We start from the raw sequence: 21,759 nt of genomic DNA, 5'->3' as shown, positions 1-21,759 counted from the left end.
AACATCAACTGTTTGGTTACCCATATTCTTCAAAATATCTTCTTTTGTATTCAGAAGAAGAAAGAAATTCACACAGGTTTGGAACAACTTGAGTGTGAGTAAATATCACAGAATTTTCATTTTTGGGTGAACTATCCCTTTAACATTCATACTATTGTCTAGGCCCATTGTACTCATTCTCTATGTGAAAAAAAATAGTGCTAAATTTGATCATGTTAGTATTGTCATGTGAGTTGTCATTTCTCTGCCATTCACAACTCCTTTCCCATTGTCTATGGATAGTAAAGTGGGTTACGCTTTACTTTACAGTAAAGATCTGTGTATTCAGACATGGGGTGTGTGTCTGAGGCAAATTCTTGGCTCAAAGCAACAACAACAAAAAAGTAATCCATAAGAAAAGAAATATTATTATTGACAAAAATGTATCCAAAAATAATGTGTTGAGTCAAAATTTCATAGGAAATAAATACGGCTCAATTTATGCGTTTATGCTCTTTATGCATTCTTTTCCCCCCCTCATCTTACAATGTCATTTTCAAGAATTAAGATTTTTCATAAAGAATCTTTCATGGAATAAGTAAATAACATGATCCTTCAAAAATCATTCTAATATGATTTGTTAATCAATTAACTCAGAAGACAAGGAAATATTGTTGCGCTCAGATGAAAGCTAGTTGTATGTCCAGGTGCGTGAAAACCAATAAGATGTAGAAGAGACTGTAGACGGTTCGCACTCTGAAAAACTTAATCAAAATTCTTAATCAATTAACTAACAAATAACTATAAATTTAACACATCCTTGCTGAATAAAAGTATTAACTTCTTTCAAAAAAAAAGAAAGAAAAAAATTACTGACCCTAAACTTTTGAACAATATATATATTGTTTTATATTTTAAATACATTTTAGATTTTAAATAAAATAATGCTCTTCTTTTTTACTTTTTATTCATCAATGATTCCTGCAAAAAGTATAACAGCTATAAAAAATATATTAAAGCAGCACAACTGTTTCCAACATTGATAATAAATCATCATATTAGAATGATTTCTGAAGGATCATGTGACTCTGAAGACTGGAGTAATGATGCTGAAAATTCAGCTTTTTATCACAGAAATAAATATATAATTCAAATAGAAAACCATTATTTTGAATTGTAATAATATTTCACAATATTGAAAATGTTTCTGTATTTTTTATCAAAGAAATGGACACTGAAAAAAAACATTAAGTAAAATGTACTTAATTTTTCTTTGGCAAGTTTTGCACGCATATTTTTAAAGTAAATTTCACATATGGAATTAAGTAAACTCTAAGTAATATTAACAAAGAAAATAAGTCATTTTAACTTTAACCATTAAAAGATTGAGTAATATCTATTTAGTTGAAGTTTCCTTTGCGATATATTTCACTCAAACAATATAACACTGAATTAAACTGCACACTTTTAAAGTATATCACTTAGAAACATCTAAGTAAATAATACAATAGATATTGTGTGAGACACTATATCTACATATCAGAAGCAACACAGCTCCTGAACACAGAGACCTCAATACTTGTTACACAATGATGGTAACATTTGATGGACTTGATTGAATTGAGAACTGATATAGAATTTACTTCGTTTTTTTAATTCTTGTTTTTTTTCTGTATTATTTACTTCGCCACAAAATCATTTTTATCAGTGCAGGCTTGATGATCATAAGAGACTTTCAAAAACATCAAAGATAGAAATGATTCCAAACTTTTAATTAACTTCCAGTTTAACGCGTTAAACATATTTAATGCAATTATCGCAGCATCCATTTTTTATTTAATGTTTAAAATTGGGGTAAGAAATCATTTTCATGAGACATCAGTAGCTGTATTAGAATCAGTAATACTGGCCATCATTCACAACTTTTTTTTGAACAATTCCCGTTCTTGTCTTAGGAGTTAGGACAACCTTGATGAACTTTTTTGATCCACTTCAAATGTTGACTACTATATATATACACCGTATATTCACAGCTGTCCCCCCCCCCCCCCCACCCCCCACACAAAAAAAAAGAACAGTAAGAAACAGAAACTCATTTATATTTATTGACTGTGAGCTGCAATCCAGTAAAATTGCCAGAAGATGGCATCAAAGATCAGTAAATGTTTCTCTTTTTCATTCTTACATCCAGTAAAATCATGCCCTTTGGCAGCTCAATGTTCATATCTTCTTAATAGGAAAACTGGACTGAACTAATCACCTCAAATAAGATTACACTGACCTTCCTTCCAGTGACAGTCACGAGAGGAACTTCCTCAGTGAATCTGACTCCTCACAAATCTGACACATCCGCAATACTTCTGTCTAAATGATATAAATCCACAACAAAAACATACCAACCGCTCTTACCTTCCCCAAGGTCAAATGTTCTTGATCCAAAAAGCTCTTTGGCAGGGCTCACGTGCTGAAACACTGCCTCAAAGGCTTTCTGAGGCTAACACCGTTTGAAAACAGCACCTAAAGCTCCTTAACAGCTAATCTGCTAAAGGAACTCTGAAGCCGCAAAGAACACATCACATGAACTAAACGTTCACTGAACAATCAAACGCCAAAATGAATTCAAAATCACTTTCTTCATTACATTTATTACTACAAAATATATACAACATTATTTTACATCCACACTCGAATGCATTCGTTTTTAAATAACCATAATATTAAAATTCCATAAAACTAGAACTATAACAAAAAATATCCATAAAAAGACTGAAATGCCAGTGTTTCTTCATATCAGCATGTTTGGTTTCCATGAGCTCACCAGGGCATATTTTCACACGTCTTTACCACCTCCACGGCAGGAAAAAAAGTGTAACTCTCGGTGCGCTTTACAAGAAAGTCTTCTTCAATCAACCTCCGCGCAAAAGGCTAAACTGACAGGCCAGACAGTATTTAGCACACAAACCACTGCATATTTCCACAGCGGTAGACTTCATATTGTGTTCAATGAACAGGTTCTAACTTGTCTCAGTTATCATAACTTTAGAAGATTGCAGTGGGCGTTTTGTGTGAGAGACAGAGAGAGAGAGAGAGAGAGTTTTCTAACTAGTTAAGCCACACTTCATCTCTGCAGTGCTTTGCCCTCGAAGGATTTCCACGCCGCCTGGCCGGGAGTCAAAAAAGGCCGGTTCGCTGTAGAAACTCTTAGGTGTCTTTTTGCTCTTTGTCGTCCTGACCTTGACTTTTTCTGAACACATCCTGTTTTTCATGGACAGGAGCTGGATGTCCGAATGCACATTGGCGACGGTGTGGCGTCGGACGCCGGCGGTCCTTTCCAAATAGGCTTCACCTTCGTGTTCGATTAGAGGTGCCAGGAAGGACTCGTGGGCAAAGTGTGACACCATAATCTCGGGTTGAGCGAGGTGTGAGGTGCCTTCCAGGCGATCCTCTGCGGGGGGAAACCGTAATGACAGTGGTTAGATTCAACATGCAGAAACTAGACTAGGGCAATGACGTAAAAAATCAATCTAGTTTTACTAATGTATTTTCTGCTTTTGTTGGTGTTTATATGGGTTTAAAAAGAGCTTATATTTAATGATACACATGTCATGCGGTGTCATTATGTCAGGATTATGCTCTGTTTAGTGTTTGTTCCTAAGTTTGACCTAGTTTGATGAATGATCCTGTTCACCTGTTGCCTATTTAATGATCTCATTAGCTCTTTTGTTTGCTCTGTGTTTATAAGCCCTGTGTTTCCTCCATTCCTTGTCCTGCCTCGATGACTTTAGTGGATGTTTAGTCTGTTCCCTGAGTTTCTCCTGCCTGTCCCGTGAGTGTTTGGATTAAAGATGACTTGTGTTGTACTCGCCTGCGTTGTGCAGGAGAATATAATATACACTACCATTATCAATAAAATAAACATTTTCCTTGCACATTGATTACATGTGAGAGTAGACATCTTAATCATTTTATTTTTTATGTTTTTAGATATCATTTTAAAGACATTTACTCAAATAACATGAATTATTAGTTCATAAATATCATTATGTATTTGGGTAGTTTCACCACATGACATTTTTTATGACATGCTTTGTCATAAAAAGGTCAAATTATCGTAAATTTTTTAGTCTTCTTGATCTTAACACTTTTTTTCTGCTGGTTACACCATATGACTTTATTCTGCAGGGCAAACTTTTTAAAATTATTATAATATTAATAAATAGGGAAGCAGTTTTGTTAAAATATTTTCCTCTAACCAACAATACTTATGGCTTTTTTCTTCATTATTATATTAGGACAGTTAAACCACCTTGACATATTTTCCCTCAAAAACTCTAAATGAAATTTTAATTCCAGTTTAATTTTTTAATATTAGGTAACTACATTAGTTAACATGAACTAACTTCTACAGCATTTATTAATCTTAGTTATTTAAGATTAAATGTTGTACCTGTTAACAATAAAGCACAGTGAACATTTTTATTAATATTAACAATAGTTAATACATGCTGTAAGAATATATTGCTCATTGCTAGTTCTGTAAGTTAATGCATTAACTAATGTTAACAAATAATACCTTATTGTTAAGTGTTTCTTCAAAAACTACATTCAAAATTAAAAAACTTGCTCATCATAGCAAGTGTGTATTCAGTTCATTGTATATATTAATTTTGAATAAATTAATAGATCCAGACAAAATTTTTTTTTTATCATGTCATTGACCCACAATGCAAAAGAAGATAAAGCATAAAATGAATGATCACCTGAAGAGGAATCGCTAGGGCTCGTGTAGAGGTAGTTACTCAGGTAAGGAGATACAACCATGTCCACCAGTCTCTCCAGTCGGAAATACTCTTGTGTAGGTCCGTTAGGCTCGTGAATGCCCTGAAATAATGAAAATATCAATCCAAAATAAAGACTGCTGGTATATGAATAGTTAAATATCTGGGTTCAATCCCAAGACAGCTGACGAGTGGGAGTAATTCAGGAACAGAGGATGCATCACCATTATACCCTTAAGCATGACACTGTATCCCTGTGGTACTCAGCATTGATCAGGAACAAAGCTGACAAATTTCGTTTGTATAGAGGAGCCTGATTTTAAAAATGAATGCTGGGTCAAGGTGCTTGGTCTCTGGTTTGAGATTACACCTGCACAAAGCAGATATGAATATGTTCCCACACGGCCACTCAGGGAATATTCTCACAATGTTCAGTATTCATCATCATATCTCTGCTTCTTATTCTCACCTGTGTGTTAAAAAATGCTTGCATAACGTTTATGGACATAAACAGTGGTTGATTTTTATTAAAATGGATTTCAACTTTTCTATTTGTCATATAAAGCAGTGTTATTGTAGTATTATTTATATTTATATAAATAGTATATAATTTAATACATATTTTATTAACTTTTTTAGTTGAATTATATAATTTTTTTTATTAAATATTACCCATTTAGAGGTCACTATAAACTGTTGTTTGGAATAGAACTGTGTGAAAATTCTTTAAAATATTCTTCTTTATTTCTATGTAAAAAAATTATTAAATAAATGGCAGTGTGGAATGAGGGGAGAGTAAATAATCAACTATAGTATTTTTATATTTCCAGTTGTAGTTGAAGTTTTAGAAATTTGTAATGTTTTTTTTAAAATATATTTCTATTTAGCTTTAATTTACTTTTTTAATTCGGTTTTAGTAAGTTTAGTACTTCAACTGGAATTATTTATAATTATTATATTATTATTACAATTATTTGATATCAATTAGTTTGCCAAGGCAACATTTCAGTTATAGTTTTCATATTTATATTTGATCTTATTCTTTATTTCAGCTTTATTTCAAAAATTATTTGTAATACTTTTACCTAATAACAATCCTGATATAAAGGTCACATCAGATGTCTTCATCATTACTTTTGCTACTTTTGTTATATATAAATTACCATGTCTGTAAATCTAAAAATATGAAAATAATCATAAAAATATAATATTTTTTTAGAATGATGATGATCTAAACAGAGTATAATAAACATAAACAATTTTAATATCTACTGTGTGAACATTATTTATATCTATTTTTTACACAAATTATAACTGTCTCTCACTTGTGGCTTCATCTCAACAACTTTTTTTCGACAACTTTTTTTTTTTTCAAATGTTACTGTACAACAGTGTCAGTAAAGAGCATAAGATGATATATGAGAGGAATGATGCATGAAAAAACCCCAAAGTGTCCCAGAAAAAGAAAAGTCTGCTTAAATGCAAAATGTCCATCACAAAATTTGAGATGTGGTGGAAATGTTCATGATGCTTCAAAAAGCTTGGACATTATTAAAGTGTAACATCGCCAATTTTCAACCCGCTTTGCATTGTTACAATATCACTAATATATGTAAATGAACAATGTTTAACTTGTTGTCCGTGCAACACGAGTTTTGACAGCTAAAGGACTTTCGTGAAAACGGCAGTTTCTTTCAGTTTTTCACATCTGTTTGGCATAAAACACTGTGTTCGTGGTCATCCAGTTTGCAAATGTTGACTACAAACACAGAGGTTTATCAGTTTTTCCATCATAGTGTTCTTTCCATATATACAACTCTTTAGCAGCCTTGGACACACTGGATCCTTCTCTGGAAACCGAACGTAACTCACTAACTAACGTTTACTCTTTGAATTCTTACACCTGGGAACAATACACGTCGACACCATTTTAACTAAAAGTTAGCTAAGAAGCATTTCCTACTAAAGCATTTGACTCTGGTAAGAGTGTCCATAGCATTCTGCTGGGAGTATCATTGGACGGCAATGTGCCCAGTGCATTCTGGGTGTTGAAGTTTTCCTACCCATTTGGCAAAAGGGAAGACAACAGTCTTTTTTCTCTAGTCATTTAGCACCCATTTCAAAATTAATCTCGCCAGACAAATTGAATTGAAAGCCCATTTTGCGAGCGGTGAAATACTCCTTAAAGTGTACAAATGAAATTAGCAATAGTGAGACCTCACCTGCAGGATCAGCAGCATCTGTGTGATTGGAGGGGGGTACGAGGAGCCCTGAAACATGTTCTCCAGAGGAAGCTTCAACAGAACCATGTTCCTGAAGCCTAGCAGAGCCATTTGCCTCACAGTCAACTCCTGACCCTGCACACACACAGCCAAAAAAACACCAGTCACCATAGAGTCGGTAACTTGACACTGACCTACTACTTCCAATGGTAGGTGAGATCATTTTAATACCTGCACGGGGTAGAAAATAGCTTGAAGAGTTGGCAGGATCTCTGTGAAAAACCTCACCCACATCTCAGACAGCGCTTGGAGCCGATTTTCATCTGGCCATGAGAAAGGAGAGAAGTATGCAGGGAGTGATTGAATTACACACATCTGTCTAAAACCTTATTAAAGCGCACGCTGACCATGAAATGAGTAAGAAAATCTGGTTCGGCACTCACCATTATGAAGCTGAATCTTCTCCAAAATATCCATCAGACCCTTATTCAAGAGTTGATCCTGGATAATGTGAGTGATGCAAGTACTTTAATATTAATATTTAATATTCTGGATTGATTACGAGTTAAGCTCAATTGACAGCATTTGTGGTATAATGTTGATTAGCACAAAAATGAATTTTTTCTTAGTTTTCTTAGGAAGTGAACGGGGTCAATTTGTAAGCATGAGAATACTCATCATATCAATAGGATAGCCATAAGAAATAAACAATTTAACACGATTTTAGTAAAAAAAAATTGCTTACTAACAGCCATAAACCCTAAAACAACTGTAAATGAAGTTTTATTTGTCAACATTAGTAAACTACATTAATTAACAGGACTATGACCAATGAACAATACTTCTACAGCATTTATTATTCGTAGTTAATGTTTATTTCAACATTTAATAATATATTTAATAATATAAGTTGTATCTGTTAAAATGAGGTAATGCACTGTGAACTTGGATGAACAATTTTATTAATTAATATTAAGAATAGTTAATAAATGCTGTAAAAAATATATTCACAAACACACACACACACACACACATTTATGCTTTAAAATGCTACAAAAATTGGCCCGCTCACTTTCATTGTAAGTGCCTCACCATAACTTTTTTGTTACAACTTAAATTGTAACAATTTTTACAGTAACTTTTGAAATTCACTTCATAATGTCTTTAAGACTGAATAACATTTTACCTGAAAGTACTCTGCGATGAATGATCCCAACTCGGTCCTCAAAAGCCACCTATGAAAAAAGTTTAATAGCTGAGACAAGCCCTTATAAAGTACATTTTCACATTTTCTGAAGAAAACGTGAGTGATGCTGCCTGTACAAATCTCACCAGCACAAAGCTAGGGTGTTGTAGGTGGTTGTTAAACGCTGAGCGTGTTTCTATGTGGTTTCTAGCTTGTTCTGGGTCATTGCCTACTTACTCAATTCAAAAAAGTCAGATCATGACTTGATTAGATATCAGAAACAGGGCTGATCTCACACATTCACTGTAAGACTCACAAAATGTACACCGTTCTCACACTCTCAAGCCACACCTTTATATTGCGGATCAAAAAATAGACGACGAATGTATGAATATGATTTGATATGAAACTAAGTCTCAGCTTTTTATAACTAAATTCAAACAATGTCTACCGTTAGAGCCGGCACGTGAACCGATCATCTCTTCCGCTTTACTACTAGTTACAGCATAAAATAAACATGGATGAACATCTGATGGTGTTGTAAAATACAGTACAACTTACAGAAACGTATCATGACTAATGTAATCGTTCAGTGTTCCAACCGCGGAAAGAAGCCAATAAAACAACTTGTAACGTTACATTTACCTCAGAAAAATGAACTCTAGGCACTATATTACACATTCATTATACTTTTACCCTTATAACATTAAAAAGTTATTATTATAAAAAGTGCCTTATTAAATTGTATACAAATTTTATTTTTTTAATGAATGATTGTATATTAATTTTACCTTTAATAATCATGTAGCCTACCAAGTGACAGGGTTACGTGTTAGTTTACAGCAGCTGAGAGAGAAACATTAAAGGTACAATATGCAACATTTTCTGCCGCTAGAGGGCGCTACATTCCAAACAACAACAACGGCGTAGCTTGATGACGATGTAAAGGAGCGTAGAATGATGGGAACTGTTGTTTTCAACTCCACCGTGGATGTAAATCAGTCAGACGGGAATCGAAAAATCATGTTCATGGATGTTCTATTTTTATAAATGTTGCGTTTAATGACATGCTTTTTGTGGCGAGGGGGGGGCATGGTTCAGCGCGGTCTGTAACGGGAGAGATAGAAACAAGACGAGCGGGACGTAAGTAGGTCAAGTGCAAATGACGAACACCTGTGTCTTTTTCCAGTATTATTGGCGTGGAGAGACCGTGCTGGAATCAGAGACTGGAGAGAAAATTGGACGCAGAGAAAGAAAACCGGTGGATCCGAGCTCTCATTTTTGAACTGTTTTGTGCCGTCGCCACAGTGAATGCGCGTTGTGCGCGACTTTTGTTTGTTTTGTTTTATTTTAATAAAGTACGAGTCTCAGTCACGCCGACCCGTCTCCTTCCTGACTCTTGAACCTCATCACACTTTTATTTCATTAAAATGAATTAACATAAACATAACTATGCATAAACATAACTATTACCGAATGCTACATTTGGAAAATATAAAATTAAGCATGCTTTGTCGACAGAACCAGCTGCAATCGGTAAATAATAATTGTGTTTCATAACGACAGCACGAAACAAGCTAACGTTTGTTGCTTGATAGACGCTACAACTTCCGCATTTGTCCAGGACTCCACGCAGTACGAGCGGAAACCGAGGGTAACGCGGATATGACGCAATTGACTGGCGACTCCCAGCTCCCCCCTGCTCTGACACCCCGTTTCCTTGGTTAAAATCGCAATTTTCTCATTATTTAAAAATAGTTGGAAACATTTGGGATATTGTAAGTAATCAACTTAACAAAATATATAACACTGACCTTGAGATTTTGGGATATTTTAATGCAAAATTCTTACATATTGTACCTTTAATATGTACTTTACCACATTCAAATGAATCGAATTGAATCGAGATTGGAATCGAATTGCAGGCTTATGAATCAAAACCGAATCGAATCATTCAATTTGTGTCAAAACCCGGCCCTAATAAAAACTCAGTACTAGTCACTGTACCATGTAAACATTGTAACGTGTTGTCAGTAAGCCTACTTATATTCTGTTCAGTTATCAAATGTTTTGACAATCACAATACTTCTTGCGAAAAACAAAAAAGAAAACACCCCCTCCGCCCTGACCTCAAAAGTTGTCAGCCCTGAAAGTGAATTGAGTTCATGGCTGGTTTTCTCAGTATTGATGTCTTACCGTATACTTTCATTCAGGGTGTAAAGCTCATTGGTCTGCAGCCCCCCACCTTGGAAGACTTTAATTACAGCCGTTTGAACACTGCAAAACAGAAACGACTCAGGAAATAATTCAAATAGGCCTGGCCGCTGATTTGCAAGCTAAGCAAATTCCATGCAAAACATGCCTTTAAAAGATGTCGGAATCAAGCAATGTCATCTGTGTCAGGGAAATTGTCTCTGTTGTTCATATCTATGGTCAGCATTTTTTGTCTGCTTGCCAGCAAACTTTCACTGCCAACCGACCACATTTGACTAACATCCTGCTCTACACTTCCTGAGAGAGGGGCAGCAGAGGTCTCGTTTCCATTAGGAAGTGGTAAAGGCAAAGGCTGCTGTCTGCTTCCCTCTCCAATGCCTTAAAAACTTACTATCTATAAAGGGTTTTTCCCAAAGACTAAATATAAGTGTAAAGTCATAAGTCACAAAGCAAGGTTCCAGTTTTGAGTCAGCGGTACTGTAAACATCGCCCCTTTTAATGCAAAGTGCACCGCTTCCTGAAAACTAATTTTGAAGCTAAAGACTTTTTATTTGTTTTATCAATTTAAAGGGACAGTTCATCCCAAAATGAAAATTCTGTCATTATTTGGGTCAATGATAAAACAATGACTTCTACAGTGACTTCTATATATGAGGATGTTTTTTTATTTCTGATTTAAAACTCATTTTGATCATTTTTGGGGGGTGGGTGGGGGAACTGTGGTCAGCTACGGTCCTGATATTATAATGAAAAGAGAAAAGAGAAAAAAAAAAAATCCTTTCCCATTAAAATAATAAAATTGAAAAGAAAACTTTTCAAAACCATAATCTTTTATTATTATTTCTTAGAAAAAAATATTTTAACAAAATTGGTACAACTTTATAAATCGAAAGACTTTTGTCTGCCAAATCCAAGGCACGTGGTAAAACAAAACAAAAAATTTAATAAATACAGGACATGATGTCATTGAGAGGACTCCTGCAGACGTTTATACTGTGTGTCAAGACCAGTAAGTCTTTTAAAATATCAGATAGTAAGTAGTTAATTACCATAGTAGTTTTATGGGTAACACTTTAGTTTAGGTCCAATTCTCACTATTAACTAGTTGCTTATTAGCATGCATATTACTAGGATATTTGCTGTTTATTAGTACTTATAAAGCACATATTAATGCCTTATTCTGCATGACCATATTCTACATCCCTTACCCAATACCCAAACTTAACAACTACCTACTAACTACTAATAAGCAGTAATTAGGAGTTTATTGAGGCAAAAGTTTAGTTAATAGCGAGAATTGAACCCTAATCTAAATTGTGAACATTTTATAACAAGATAAGGTTAGTTTTTTTACTTGATGTTTACACTACATGACATATTTAGAGTCAGTAGATATAAACTTTTCTTGAAAATGGTGTAAAAGTTTTTTAAACCCATATGAAACCAAAATAAAAAACAATACATTTCTAAGAACTTGCCATGTTTTATGAAAAATAAGGTTGGTTCATGTGCAAAATGTCATGTGGTGCCACTCCCTAAAAACTAAATAATATCTTGAAATAGTAATTCATTATATTTGCAAAAAAATAAACCTTTTTTACTTATAATACATATTATATTTAAAAACTTTTTGGAAAATAATAATTAAGATGCGTACATTCACATGTATTCAAGGCGTAAGGAAAATATGTCATTAGTTTTTACTTGACGGTTACAATACATGACATTTTTAGAGTCATTAGATATAAACTTTTCTTGAAAATGGTATAAAAGTTTTTCAAAACATATGGAACCAATATAAAAACAAAGAGTACATTTCTGTGAACTTTTTAAATGAACTTTCTTTGTAAAAAATCTCTGTTGTGTCTATAAAAACGCAATAAAAATATATTCAAATCTCATGGTAATTGATGAAACAATGCCTTCAGAAAGAGAACCACCCACCTGTTCCAAACACTAGCGTTGGACAGCTGCAATGCTGGCGAGCTGGCATGAAAGCGGGCAAGGTCTGACAGCACGGGCGAGCTCATGAAACGGGGTCTGGGCTTTCGGTATGACCCCATGCTTCAGGTGTGATGAGGACAGGCACGTGCTAGAACAAAATGTGAGATACAGAAAGTCACGTTAGACGCGAAACCTCCCACAAAGTACACCAAAAGCATGACGCAAAAAAAAACAAACACATACACAAAACCACCGCATAGTGCAGTTGTTTACACGTTTCATCTGCGGTGACTCATTTATATCGATGCCTGTGTCATAGTGAAAGCCACACAGAACGTCTACCATACAAACAAGCACGCTTCCTTTGATGAGAAGCCTGACATGAGACTTCCTGGTGAACTTATGGCTGCAGAGGTATCTGATAATCGCAAAAAAATAAAAAAAATTCTGTTAGGATGCAGTTAACCAGATGCCTGTATCAGATGCTGACACGTTCAAACACCTCTCCTCTTGGTTTCCTATGCATGCATGCTTCCCAGAATTGTGACTCAAACTGTCTTTGCTCACAGACTCACCCTTGACGGCATCACAACTCGAACCCACACACATCTGATACCAGATAGCAACTGTAAACTTACATATTTATCCCAACTGCCTAATAATAGGTTCGGTCTGTTCCCACACTGACAAAATCAGCGCAGCAATGGCAACTCTGGTGCCATGAGAAGGCAAACAATGGCTCCAATTATAGGCTGTCTTTGTAAAGCCTATGATGGGTTAAATTGGTACTTTATCCACCCAGCATGATGGCAATGATGTCATATCAGATGGCACACCGAATCTGTTCTATCCTGCCGCTTGTGCACGGATCTTATTTGTGGACTTCAGTTCGGCCTTCAATACCATCATCCCTGATCTTCTCACAGCCAAACTGACTCAGCTCTCCATGCCATCCTCAATCTGTCAGTGGATCTCCAGCTTCCTGACCGACCGGCAGCAGCGAGTGAGACTGGGGAAGCTCACATCCAGGACCCTCACCATCAGCACTGGCGCCCCCCAAGGGTGCGTTCTCTCCCCACTGCTCTTCTCCCTGTACACTAATGACTGCACTTCTAAAGACCCCTCTGTCAAGCTCCTGAAATTTGCAGACGACACCACCGTCATCGGTCTCATCCAAAATGGTGACGAGTCTGCTTACAGACTGGGGGTTGAACAGCTGGCTGTCTGGTGCAGCTATAACAACCTTGAGCTGAACACGCTCAAAACAGTGGAGATGATTGTGGATTTCAGGAGAAAATCCCCAGCACTCCCCCCTCTCACCATCATGAACAGCACTGTGGAAGCAGTGGAGTCATTCAGGTTCCTGGGCTCTACCATCTCTCAGGACCTGAAGTGGGCAAATCACATTGACTCCATTGTGAAAAAGGCCCAGCAGAGACTGTACTTCCTTCGCCAGCTGAAGAAGTTCAATCTGCCACAGGAGCTGCTGATCCAGTTCTACTCAGCCGTCATTGAGTCTGTTTTAAGCACTTCCATCACTGTCTGGTTTGGTTCAGCTACCAAATCGGACATCAGGAGACTACAACGGACAGTCCGGACTGCAGAGAGGATTATTGGTGCCCCCCTGCCAGCCCTCCAGGACCTGTACTCTTCCAGAGTGAGGAAGAGAGCAGGTAAAATCATCACAGACTCCACTCACCCTGGACACCCCCTGTTTGAACTGTTACCGTCAGGACGGCGACACAGATCACTGGCCACAAGAACATCCAGGCACAGGAACAGTTTCTTTCCACAGGCCATTTCCCTTCTGAACACTTAACATGCCCCCCAAGGCATATGCCTGTAAGTGCAATACTCCCACTGTCTAGTGCAATATTCTCTTAACTCAGGTGATATTTATATTTATATTATTCATACTACTCAAAATACTGTAAATATGTTCATAATCTGTAACATGCACTAGACTCCCACTGTCTAGTGTAATATTCTTTAACTCAGGTGATATTTATATTTATATTATTCATACTTCTCAAAATACTGTAAATATGTTCATAATCTGTAAATGTTTATTCAGACTAAACCCAACTGTGACCCCTTTTTTTTTTACTTTTTATACTATTTTTATTTTATTTTTTTAAAATATATTTTATTCTTAGAATTTGTATTACTATGTTTCTTGTTGTATTTGTATTTGTATATGTGCACTGGAAGCTTCAGTACCAAGAAAAATTCCTTGTGGGTGCAAGCACACTTGGCAATAAAGCTCTTTCTGATTCTGATTCTGATTCTGATTCTGATTCTGATTGCTGCAAGAAAGTGAGCTCATTCACAGTCTAACATTATGAATGAAAATTTTATGCATCCATACTCACCATCTGCTAATTATGAGGCCAAACGCAAGCCATGCTGCAGACTCCCACTGCCGTTGATTCATTCTCTGCACTCGCATACATAATTCGCATGAATTGAGCTTATGGAGCGCATCTGGTCATAAATCACACTAACCAAGACATCACGCTCCTTAAGAATAATCTAATTCTTTTAGCTCTGGCTTATTAATTCATTCACCAAGTGCTTTGGTGAATTAGGGCTTGGATTGTCTGGTTTGATGGTTGACTGGTGAACTTGTAATAACAGACATGAGCAAGTACTCAGGGCAGTTAGGTAATGCAATTAAGGCTGCAGCATCTCAAAGCATGACCAGAAGAGAGTAAACAGCCTCATTTATCATCCGCGTCCAACTGCTGACCCGGCTTAAGTACATTAAGCGGACTCTCAAAGTCAGCCTCAACTTTTTGAAGGCCCATTTACACCGAGGAGGATAACTATAATGTTTAAATCATCATTCTAATTCTATGAAAGCAGCTGAAGTCCACATCACAACTATGACTAGTTTGGTTTTAATTTTGGTGAGCCCGAAAACTTTTAATGAAAGCATTGTTTGGGTTATGAAAAACATTCTTTCAAAGTTTTTCTTTCTCATTCATTTAAAGGAACAATTCACGCAAAAATGATAATTCTGTCATCATGTAGGCTATACTCACCCTTGAGAAGTTCCAAACCTGTATGGTTTTCTTTCTTCTGTGGAACATAAAAGAAGATATTTTGAAGATTTTTTGTTGTTGTTGTTGTCCAAAACCAAATTGGACCCCTTTGACTTTCACTGTATGGACAATGAGACATTTTTCAAAATATCACATTTTCTGTTCCACAGAATATAAGAAAATGAACTATCATTTTAAGTAAAATAAAAGTAAAAAAAAAAAAAAATGCTTTCTCTGAATTTTCCAATAAATGAATGGCCAAAAATGTTGTAGCGCAGTAGTTTTTGAGGTACAGCCAAAGAAGGAACCTATGTTGAGAAATCATCTACATCCCAAGAATCCCATAAAAAGTTAGCTTTACTCTGTAACACTTTCTAATAACATTCATTAATTACATTAACTAACATTATATTCATTAGTTACAACGTCAGAAATGCTGGCATTAAGTTCTGCACGTTTTGTTAATCTTCTCTGAGTAAATGTTGCACTTACCCGCTTGTTCTTCTCAGTCTTAACTGAGTGTTTAGTTTGGCCACATTGTAATTTCCGCGGCAGTTCTCACACATTTGATCTCTCTATACAACTTTGACGAACGAACGCTAGCCTACTGTAAAAACCCATAGGCTACACATAAAAACAAAACTTCAACCCTCAAGAAGCCCGTTTGTCAACTTAGTATTCATCGTGTGAGTCAAGAATGAAAGATGCTCCGCTGTGAAGCGCCGCTCGTGGGCGGTCCATGGGAGGAGTTTTCTGTAACTGTTTCACACATGCAACAAGTGTGCTTTAGTGAGTCCGAGTCATTTTCGGAATCGGTTCTTTTGAACGGTTCTTATGGGGGCAATTTCGGACACAGCCCGGCTGCCCGAGTAATTTCCGACCGGAAGCGGTTCTTTTGAACAGCTCGGATCGAGTAATTCTTAAGTAACTTAGTTGGCTGTGTTCAAAATCGCCCCTATTCCCTCATTCACTATTCCCTACATTACTCCACTAATTTCGGCCACTTGAAGGAGTGAAAAAAACGAGTGAGTGAATTCGGACACTTAGTTCGTGCTCGTCGTTTAATAATCATTTGATAGTTAGCAAACTGGCAGCTCCAGTAGTATTAATTCAAAGATTTCTCTTGAATTCTGTCATGGAAATTAGCATGTATAAACCTTAATTAAACAATTGAATAATATATTAAAAGGGATTTATACCTGTATGATATTATGCTGTAGCCACATTGGACCAGCGGTTTGGAAAATGGATGGACTATTCAGCTGCGGGCGCCATCTTCTGCTCGGGAATTCATTCGGCACGACCCTCACAGTGCATTATGGGTATTCTAGCTGTTGAGCGTACATTATACACTCGTTATTGCGGTGCATTGTGGGATTGAATAAGTGCACTCGATAATGTCCGCTATGGTTTCGGACAGCACTACAAATGGCTGTTCCCTCAAATAATGCCCTATTTAAGGGTTTGGGTCCCGATTTCGGACACAGCCCGGCTGCCCGAGTAATTTCCGGGAGCGGTTCTTTTGAACAGCTCGGTTCGAGTGATTCTTTTCCGTCAAAGTAGTTGTGTTCGACTGATTGGTGTATGACATCAAAGTACTGCGGTCTGCTCTCTAATATCGCTCTCGCTGTACTTTGATGTCATAACACCGATTGGTCTGCGCAGCGCCGCTTTAAGTCGAACACAACTAGGCTAATAGGTGTGTTCTAATGTACTGCTTAATACAGCGTCTGTTTGTACAATAATAAAGTTCAACATAAGCCTATCAATTAAGTGGGGTCTACGTTTTTTCTATCAGTTTTATTTAAAAAACATGACACAATATAACATTAGGCTTGTTCGACTTCATGCAGCTCTGCGCAGACCGATCGGCGGCTGACTTGAAGCAGTGCATCCCGGTTAGAAATTTTGTCCGACTTGATACAGCGCCGACGCCACGTGACTGTGACGTGCCATCAAAGTACCGCGAGAGTGATTCGAGAGTAGCCGGAGAAATATCTGTGTATTATTTGGCAAATATTGCATTTATTTCACTTCAGCTGTGGTAAAGTCTGCAAACACCACGTGAGCGGTAAGTGTCCGACTTCACGTCTCCGTTTGCAGCTCCTCCCCGCTTGCACGCGGCTACTCTCGCCGATCGGTTACATCCAGCCGCAGCCGATGTCGAACACACCAATCGCAACAACCACATGAAAAGAGCTTTTACTGTCATAAAAAAACAGATTTGGGATGAAGGTGTGAGAACATGAAGTACACGTTATTGGTGTCATGCGGTAAATTCGGCTAATCGTGGAACAGCTCAAGCGCAGCCGCTCTTGAGAAGCTGCGCTGACAGAACCAGCCGGCTGCTCTCGAATCGCTCTGGCGGTTCTTTGATGGCATACGTCACAGTCACGTGGCGATGGGGCTGTCTCAAGTCGGACAAAATTTCTAACCCAAATTCACTGCTTCAAGTACCGTAGCCGCCGATTCAAGTCGAACACACTTGTTGACTCTAGAACCGTTAGACAAAGCAATTCAGTCAGACCGAATTTGTTAAGTGATTCACTAAACACTAATCGAACATTTAATTGTGTTCAACAACATGCGGACGCTTTGATGTGCGTTTGGCACGCATTGTCCATGTCTGCATGACTGGAATTTATCATGTTCATACTCTGTGGTTTTCTTTAATCCCCAAGCATCTTCATCATGTAGGCTATATAAGTTCAAATAAGGAGTCCTAAAAGTATCATATTCCTTTAGGCCATGTAAGCTTCTTTTTTTTTTTTTTTTTTTACGAACTGCTGACCCGCATTCTGGATTTAGAAATTAAATGAAAGATTTGACAATAACAACAGGATAATCTAGCCAATACTTGGAAATTACTTTTTTAGAAATCCTCTAGAGGGCAGTATTGCACTGCTCGTAAGTTTTAGTAGCATTCAGCACATTACAGTTACTCAACACGTTGAAATGGTGAATACATTTATTTATTTTTTGTGCTGATTTACCATTGAAATATCGATCTACCTTCAAAGGAAAGCATGCAGTATGCAGGCGTTAGAGGATTTTTTATAAGGGGCACATTTTTCTTTTTACAACAAATTGTCATTTAGGTGCATGCTTGCTTAACCTTCATAAAATATGATTGTCAGACTCAGAAGGTCAAACTAAATAACATATGAGCTATGAGTTTTATTTTATATCAATTTTACAGAACCCATGTCTCCAAAATTTCTGTATCCGAGACACAAAACCCAGATTTGTGTAATTTTGCAAATGTCTTGCAATAAATTTCAAAAGTAGGATAAATAGGCTAGATAAAATCAATACTAGGCTATTTAAAATAAATAAACTATCAATTGGAGATCATACCTAGATCTATGCAGCGCTAACTTATTATATAACTAACTGCAAGCAAACAAATGCAAAAATATGTATCACCTTTTGGTCAGGCAAAGGACAGTGAATGTCTGAACCAGAGCAGGAAAATAAAGAAGTTGTTCTTTGCGACCGGTGGTCCTCTCATTAGTTTTGGCAAGGCCCTTCTCAACAGGCACAGGGGTCCTGTTGACCTTGATGGCAAGAGTCCTGTGTTAAACACTAATGAGAGAGAGACATCTCCAAGCTTGTCTACAGCTCCGGCCCGATCAAACTAAGGGGAAGTGGTCTAAAAATAAGCGGAACACATTAATGAGTGATCTGCAGGTGAAGGCGGTGCTTCTTTGTTTATTCTTCAGTGAAGGTGTGGATATTTATGTGCTTATGGGAATTTATGGGTTTCTGGCTGAAATAATAAAGATCTGTCCATTTTTGACCTTCTGCTTGGAATACTTAGATCCATAAAATGCTCTCCGAGGCTGATCCTCAACCTTTTCCCTTTCAAATTGAAATTACTGACATGGTTCCTCTCAAAAGGTAAGAATCTAGGAGATATGCCAGCACACACAAAAAAATAAAAAACAGCTATGAGAAAAAGACAATATGCTGCTCATGTTCCAAGCCCTCCGCGGGCAGGAAGAAAAAGTGGCAAATTCAAAGAACAATTAATTTGCACAATATAATCCACTTCTATTCCCTGCCAGCAGGATTTATGCCAACTCTGCACATGAGAGCCATGAGGCTCTCTCTGGGCAGGAACAATTTCATCAGCCCTCCATGATTGATGAGGAGAGCAATGAATCTCTGTGGAACGAGGCAGAAACAGCCATTCCCTCTCTCCCAGTCCCTGTCACCTCTGTTTCCCTGGCGATTCCCTGCTTTCCGTGATTCTTCTGCTCTCGTCACTCTCCGTCATCTCATATTCTTCTCTGGGCCAATGTGCTTGGCATATTGTCTCATGTTTATGGAATACAAATCTAATTAGTGAAATAATTGTAGTCAATCATACTAAATGTAGTTAGTCATAATGTAATAGGGGGCAACATTCATTGAAAATGATTTAAAAAAGTAATCTGTTCTTCATTAAAGTTTTACAGATAAATAAACGAATCATAGATTAAAAAATAGATGAGATAATGGCTCCAGTTTTGAGTGATGCTTCCTCAACTCCACTTGGTGTCAGTATAAGTCCAAGAGACTTACGGTACGGTCACGTTACCGTTGTTCCCCAGGCAAAATCCAGGAATTCTAATAGGTATTCACTTGATTGGGAATTTCAGGGGAAAGGTCTGTCTACTGCCAATAGTGTAGCACAGCTCACGCAAAATTTACTTTCAAACCACCTTTCTCTTGGTCAATCTTTTTTGCGAAATCTGTGTCGGGAAAATTTTCGCCCTTGCGCAAAATTTACAATCGCATGATCGCTATTGAAATTTCACCTGTGACAATTTGCTTAACCCTTAAACGCATACCTCGGGTCTTTAGTGACCCGGGACGTCATCCACCACCCTCCTCCTCATTCATTTTTCAAAGTTAGACATCAACCTTCTTAGTATTCCTTAATCAATTTATTATAAACAATGGGCTATAACAAGAAAAAAATGATAAAAGAATGCTTGCTTCCCCATTTATTTTTTTGTACAAAATTGTATTGGGTCGCTAACGACCCGAGGTGTGTAACTGTAAGTATATATTTTTTCTGCACAACAATAATTGAATCTTTGATGAATGAATAAGTGTAAATCACCTTTATTCCACAAGGTGGCAATGTCTGACACACAATGATGTTTCACTCATTGTTACGCAGACAGAAAACAAAAGAATAGGAAGTATCATCAGCAAAACTTGAAATGGCTCAGTGATTTACTGCAGAGCAAGTACTGAACGCAGTTAAATATTAGTGGCACTGTTATGGATCTGGTGAAGAAGCTGTCAGCGATCAAAATATTGATTTTGAAAATGTTGAAAATGATAGTTTTGAGAATATGGTTGAGATGGCGAATGTACTGGGAAATGAGCTCTGAAGAGGACAGTGATGATGCTCAAACGAAACCCTTCCAAGCTCAAAAAGGTAACACAATATGCATTATTTACTAGTATTACTAATATAGTTACTCTAATATTAAATTATCATGATAGGCAGAGATCCATCTGTGTTAGATATAGATCCGGGTCGCTAAAGACCCAAGTATGTAATAATGATTGGTGAAACATTCATGCATTTAAGGGTTAAAAAAGGTCAATGTAACAGCACCTTAAAGGACCTTTTCACCTGAGCGTGATTAAGCGGCGCAAATGTATGACGCGATGATGCTCCGTCCAATTAGATTTGAGCTTACCTGAGCTTTTTAAAAAGTGTGAAAGCGCCATAAGACGGGTGAGTGTTTGCGAAACCCATTTGAAAACAGTTGCAAGTGGCGCAAAAATGCACTTCACCTTCAAAGTCTGGACTTTTTTAGTAAAACATCAGTAACAGCTAGAATAGAAAGTGACATGAGGGACAGATAATCATGTTATTTTGTTGTTGAGGCCACAATACGGTACTGTACGGGTGGGACTTATGTTGACATTATCCAACTCCAAATTTAGCTCCATTATTAAAATGACTATAATCCATCAAAGCGAATCAGCCCTGCGCTTGCTTTCACTGTAAGGGAGGGACAGTTCACAATGAGGACTTTGATCTGACATGCCATTAAAACGATGACTTAAGGAACTTGCTTCATGATTTCAAAAGCTTTAGAAAATAAAAGTGTATTTTTCAGCAGTTGGGTCTGGCTAGCTGAGGTTGCTGGCCTCAGATGCCATGACTGATTTATGAGGTACTACTGCCTCAGTGACACCGCCCACTTCTGCACTTCCTCCATCCCAAACAAATCCACTTTTCTTTATTCCGCAGTCAATATATCTGACGCTTACAAATTTTAATGATATATATTATTTAATATGTTATATGTGACATTATTTTATTAATGTATTATTTTATTTAGTATGATGATACTGTTCTGATACCAGTGTTATTATAGTTT

General features: G+C 36.9%; 1 protein-coding gene across 3 annotated transcripts; it reads right to left on the bottom strand.

Annotated features, from left to right (window-relative positions):
* Positions 1-2,062: 2,062 nt before the first annotated feature.
* On the bottom strand, positions 2,063-16,086 carry prr5l (proline rich 5 like). Of its 3 annotated transcripts, none has more exons than XM_082159999.1 (10): positions 15,860-16,086; positions 15,368-15,486; positions 12,324-12,471; positions 10,362-10,442; positions 8,166-8,214; positions 7,423-7,480; positions 7,211-7,302; positions 6,980-7,114; positions 4,740-4,860; positions 2,063-3,424 (listed from the first exon to the last, which is right to left on the bottom strand). In XM_082159999.1, the coding sequence occupies exons 3-10, from the start codon at positions 12,440-12,442 to the stop codon at positions 3,078-3,080; spliced, it is 1,002 nt and encodes a 333-aa protein (XP_082016125.1). In that variant the 5' UTR covers positions 12,443-12,471; positions 15,368-15,486; positions 15,860-16,086; the 3' UTR covers positions 2,063-3,077. The 3 variants fall into 3 exon arrangements, with proteins under 3 accessions (XP_082016125.1, XP_082016124.1, XP_082016123.1); XM_082159998.1 differs by having other exon boundaries at positions 15,368-15,404; XM_082159997.1 differs by lacking the exon at positions 15,368-15,486.
* Between the last annotated feature and the right edge of the window lie 5,673 nt (positions 16,087-21,759).

This window comes from Leuciscus leuciscus (assembly GCF_965113295.1).
Source record: "Leuciscus leuciscus genome assembly, chromosome: 25".
Lineage (NCBI taxonomy): Eukaryota > Metazoa > Chordata > Actinopteri > Cypriniformes > Leuciscidae > Leuciscus > Leuciscus leuciscus.
The sequence above is the reverse complement of the archived record's forward strand: the minus strand, read 5'-3'. Positions and strand labels throughout refer to the sequence as shown.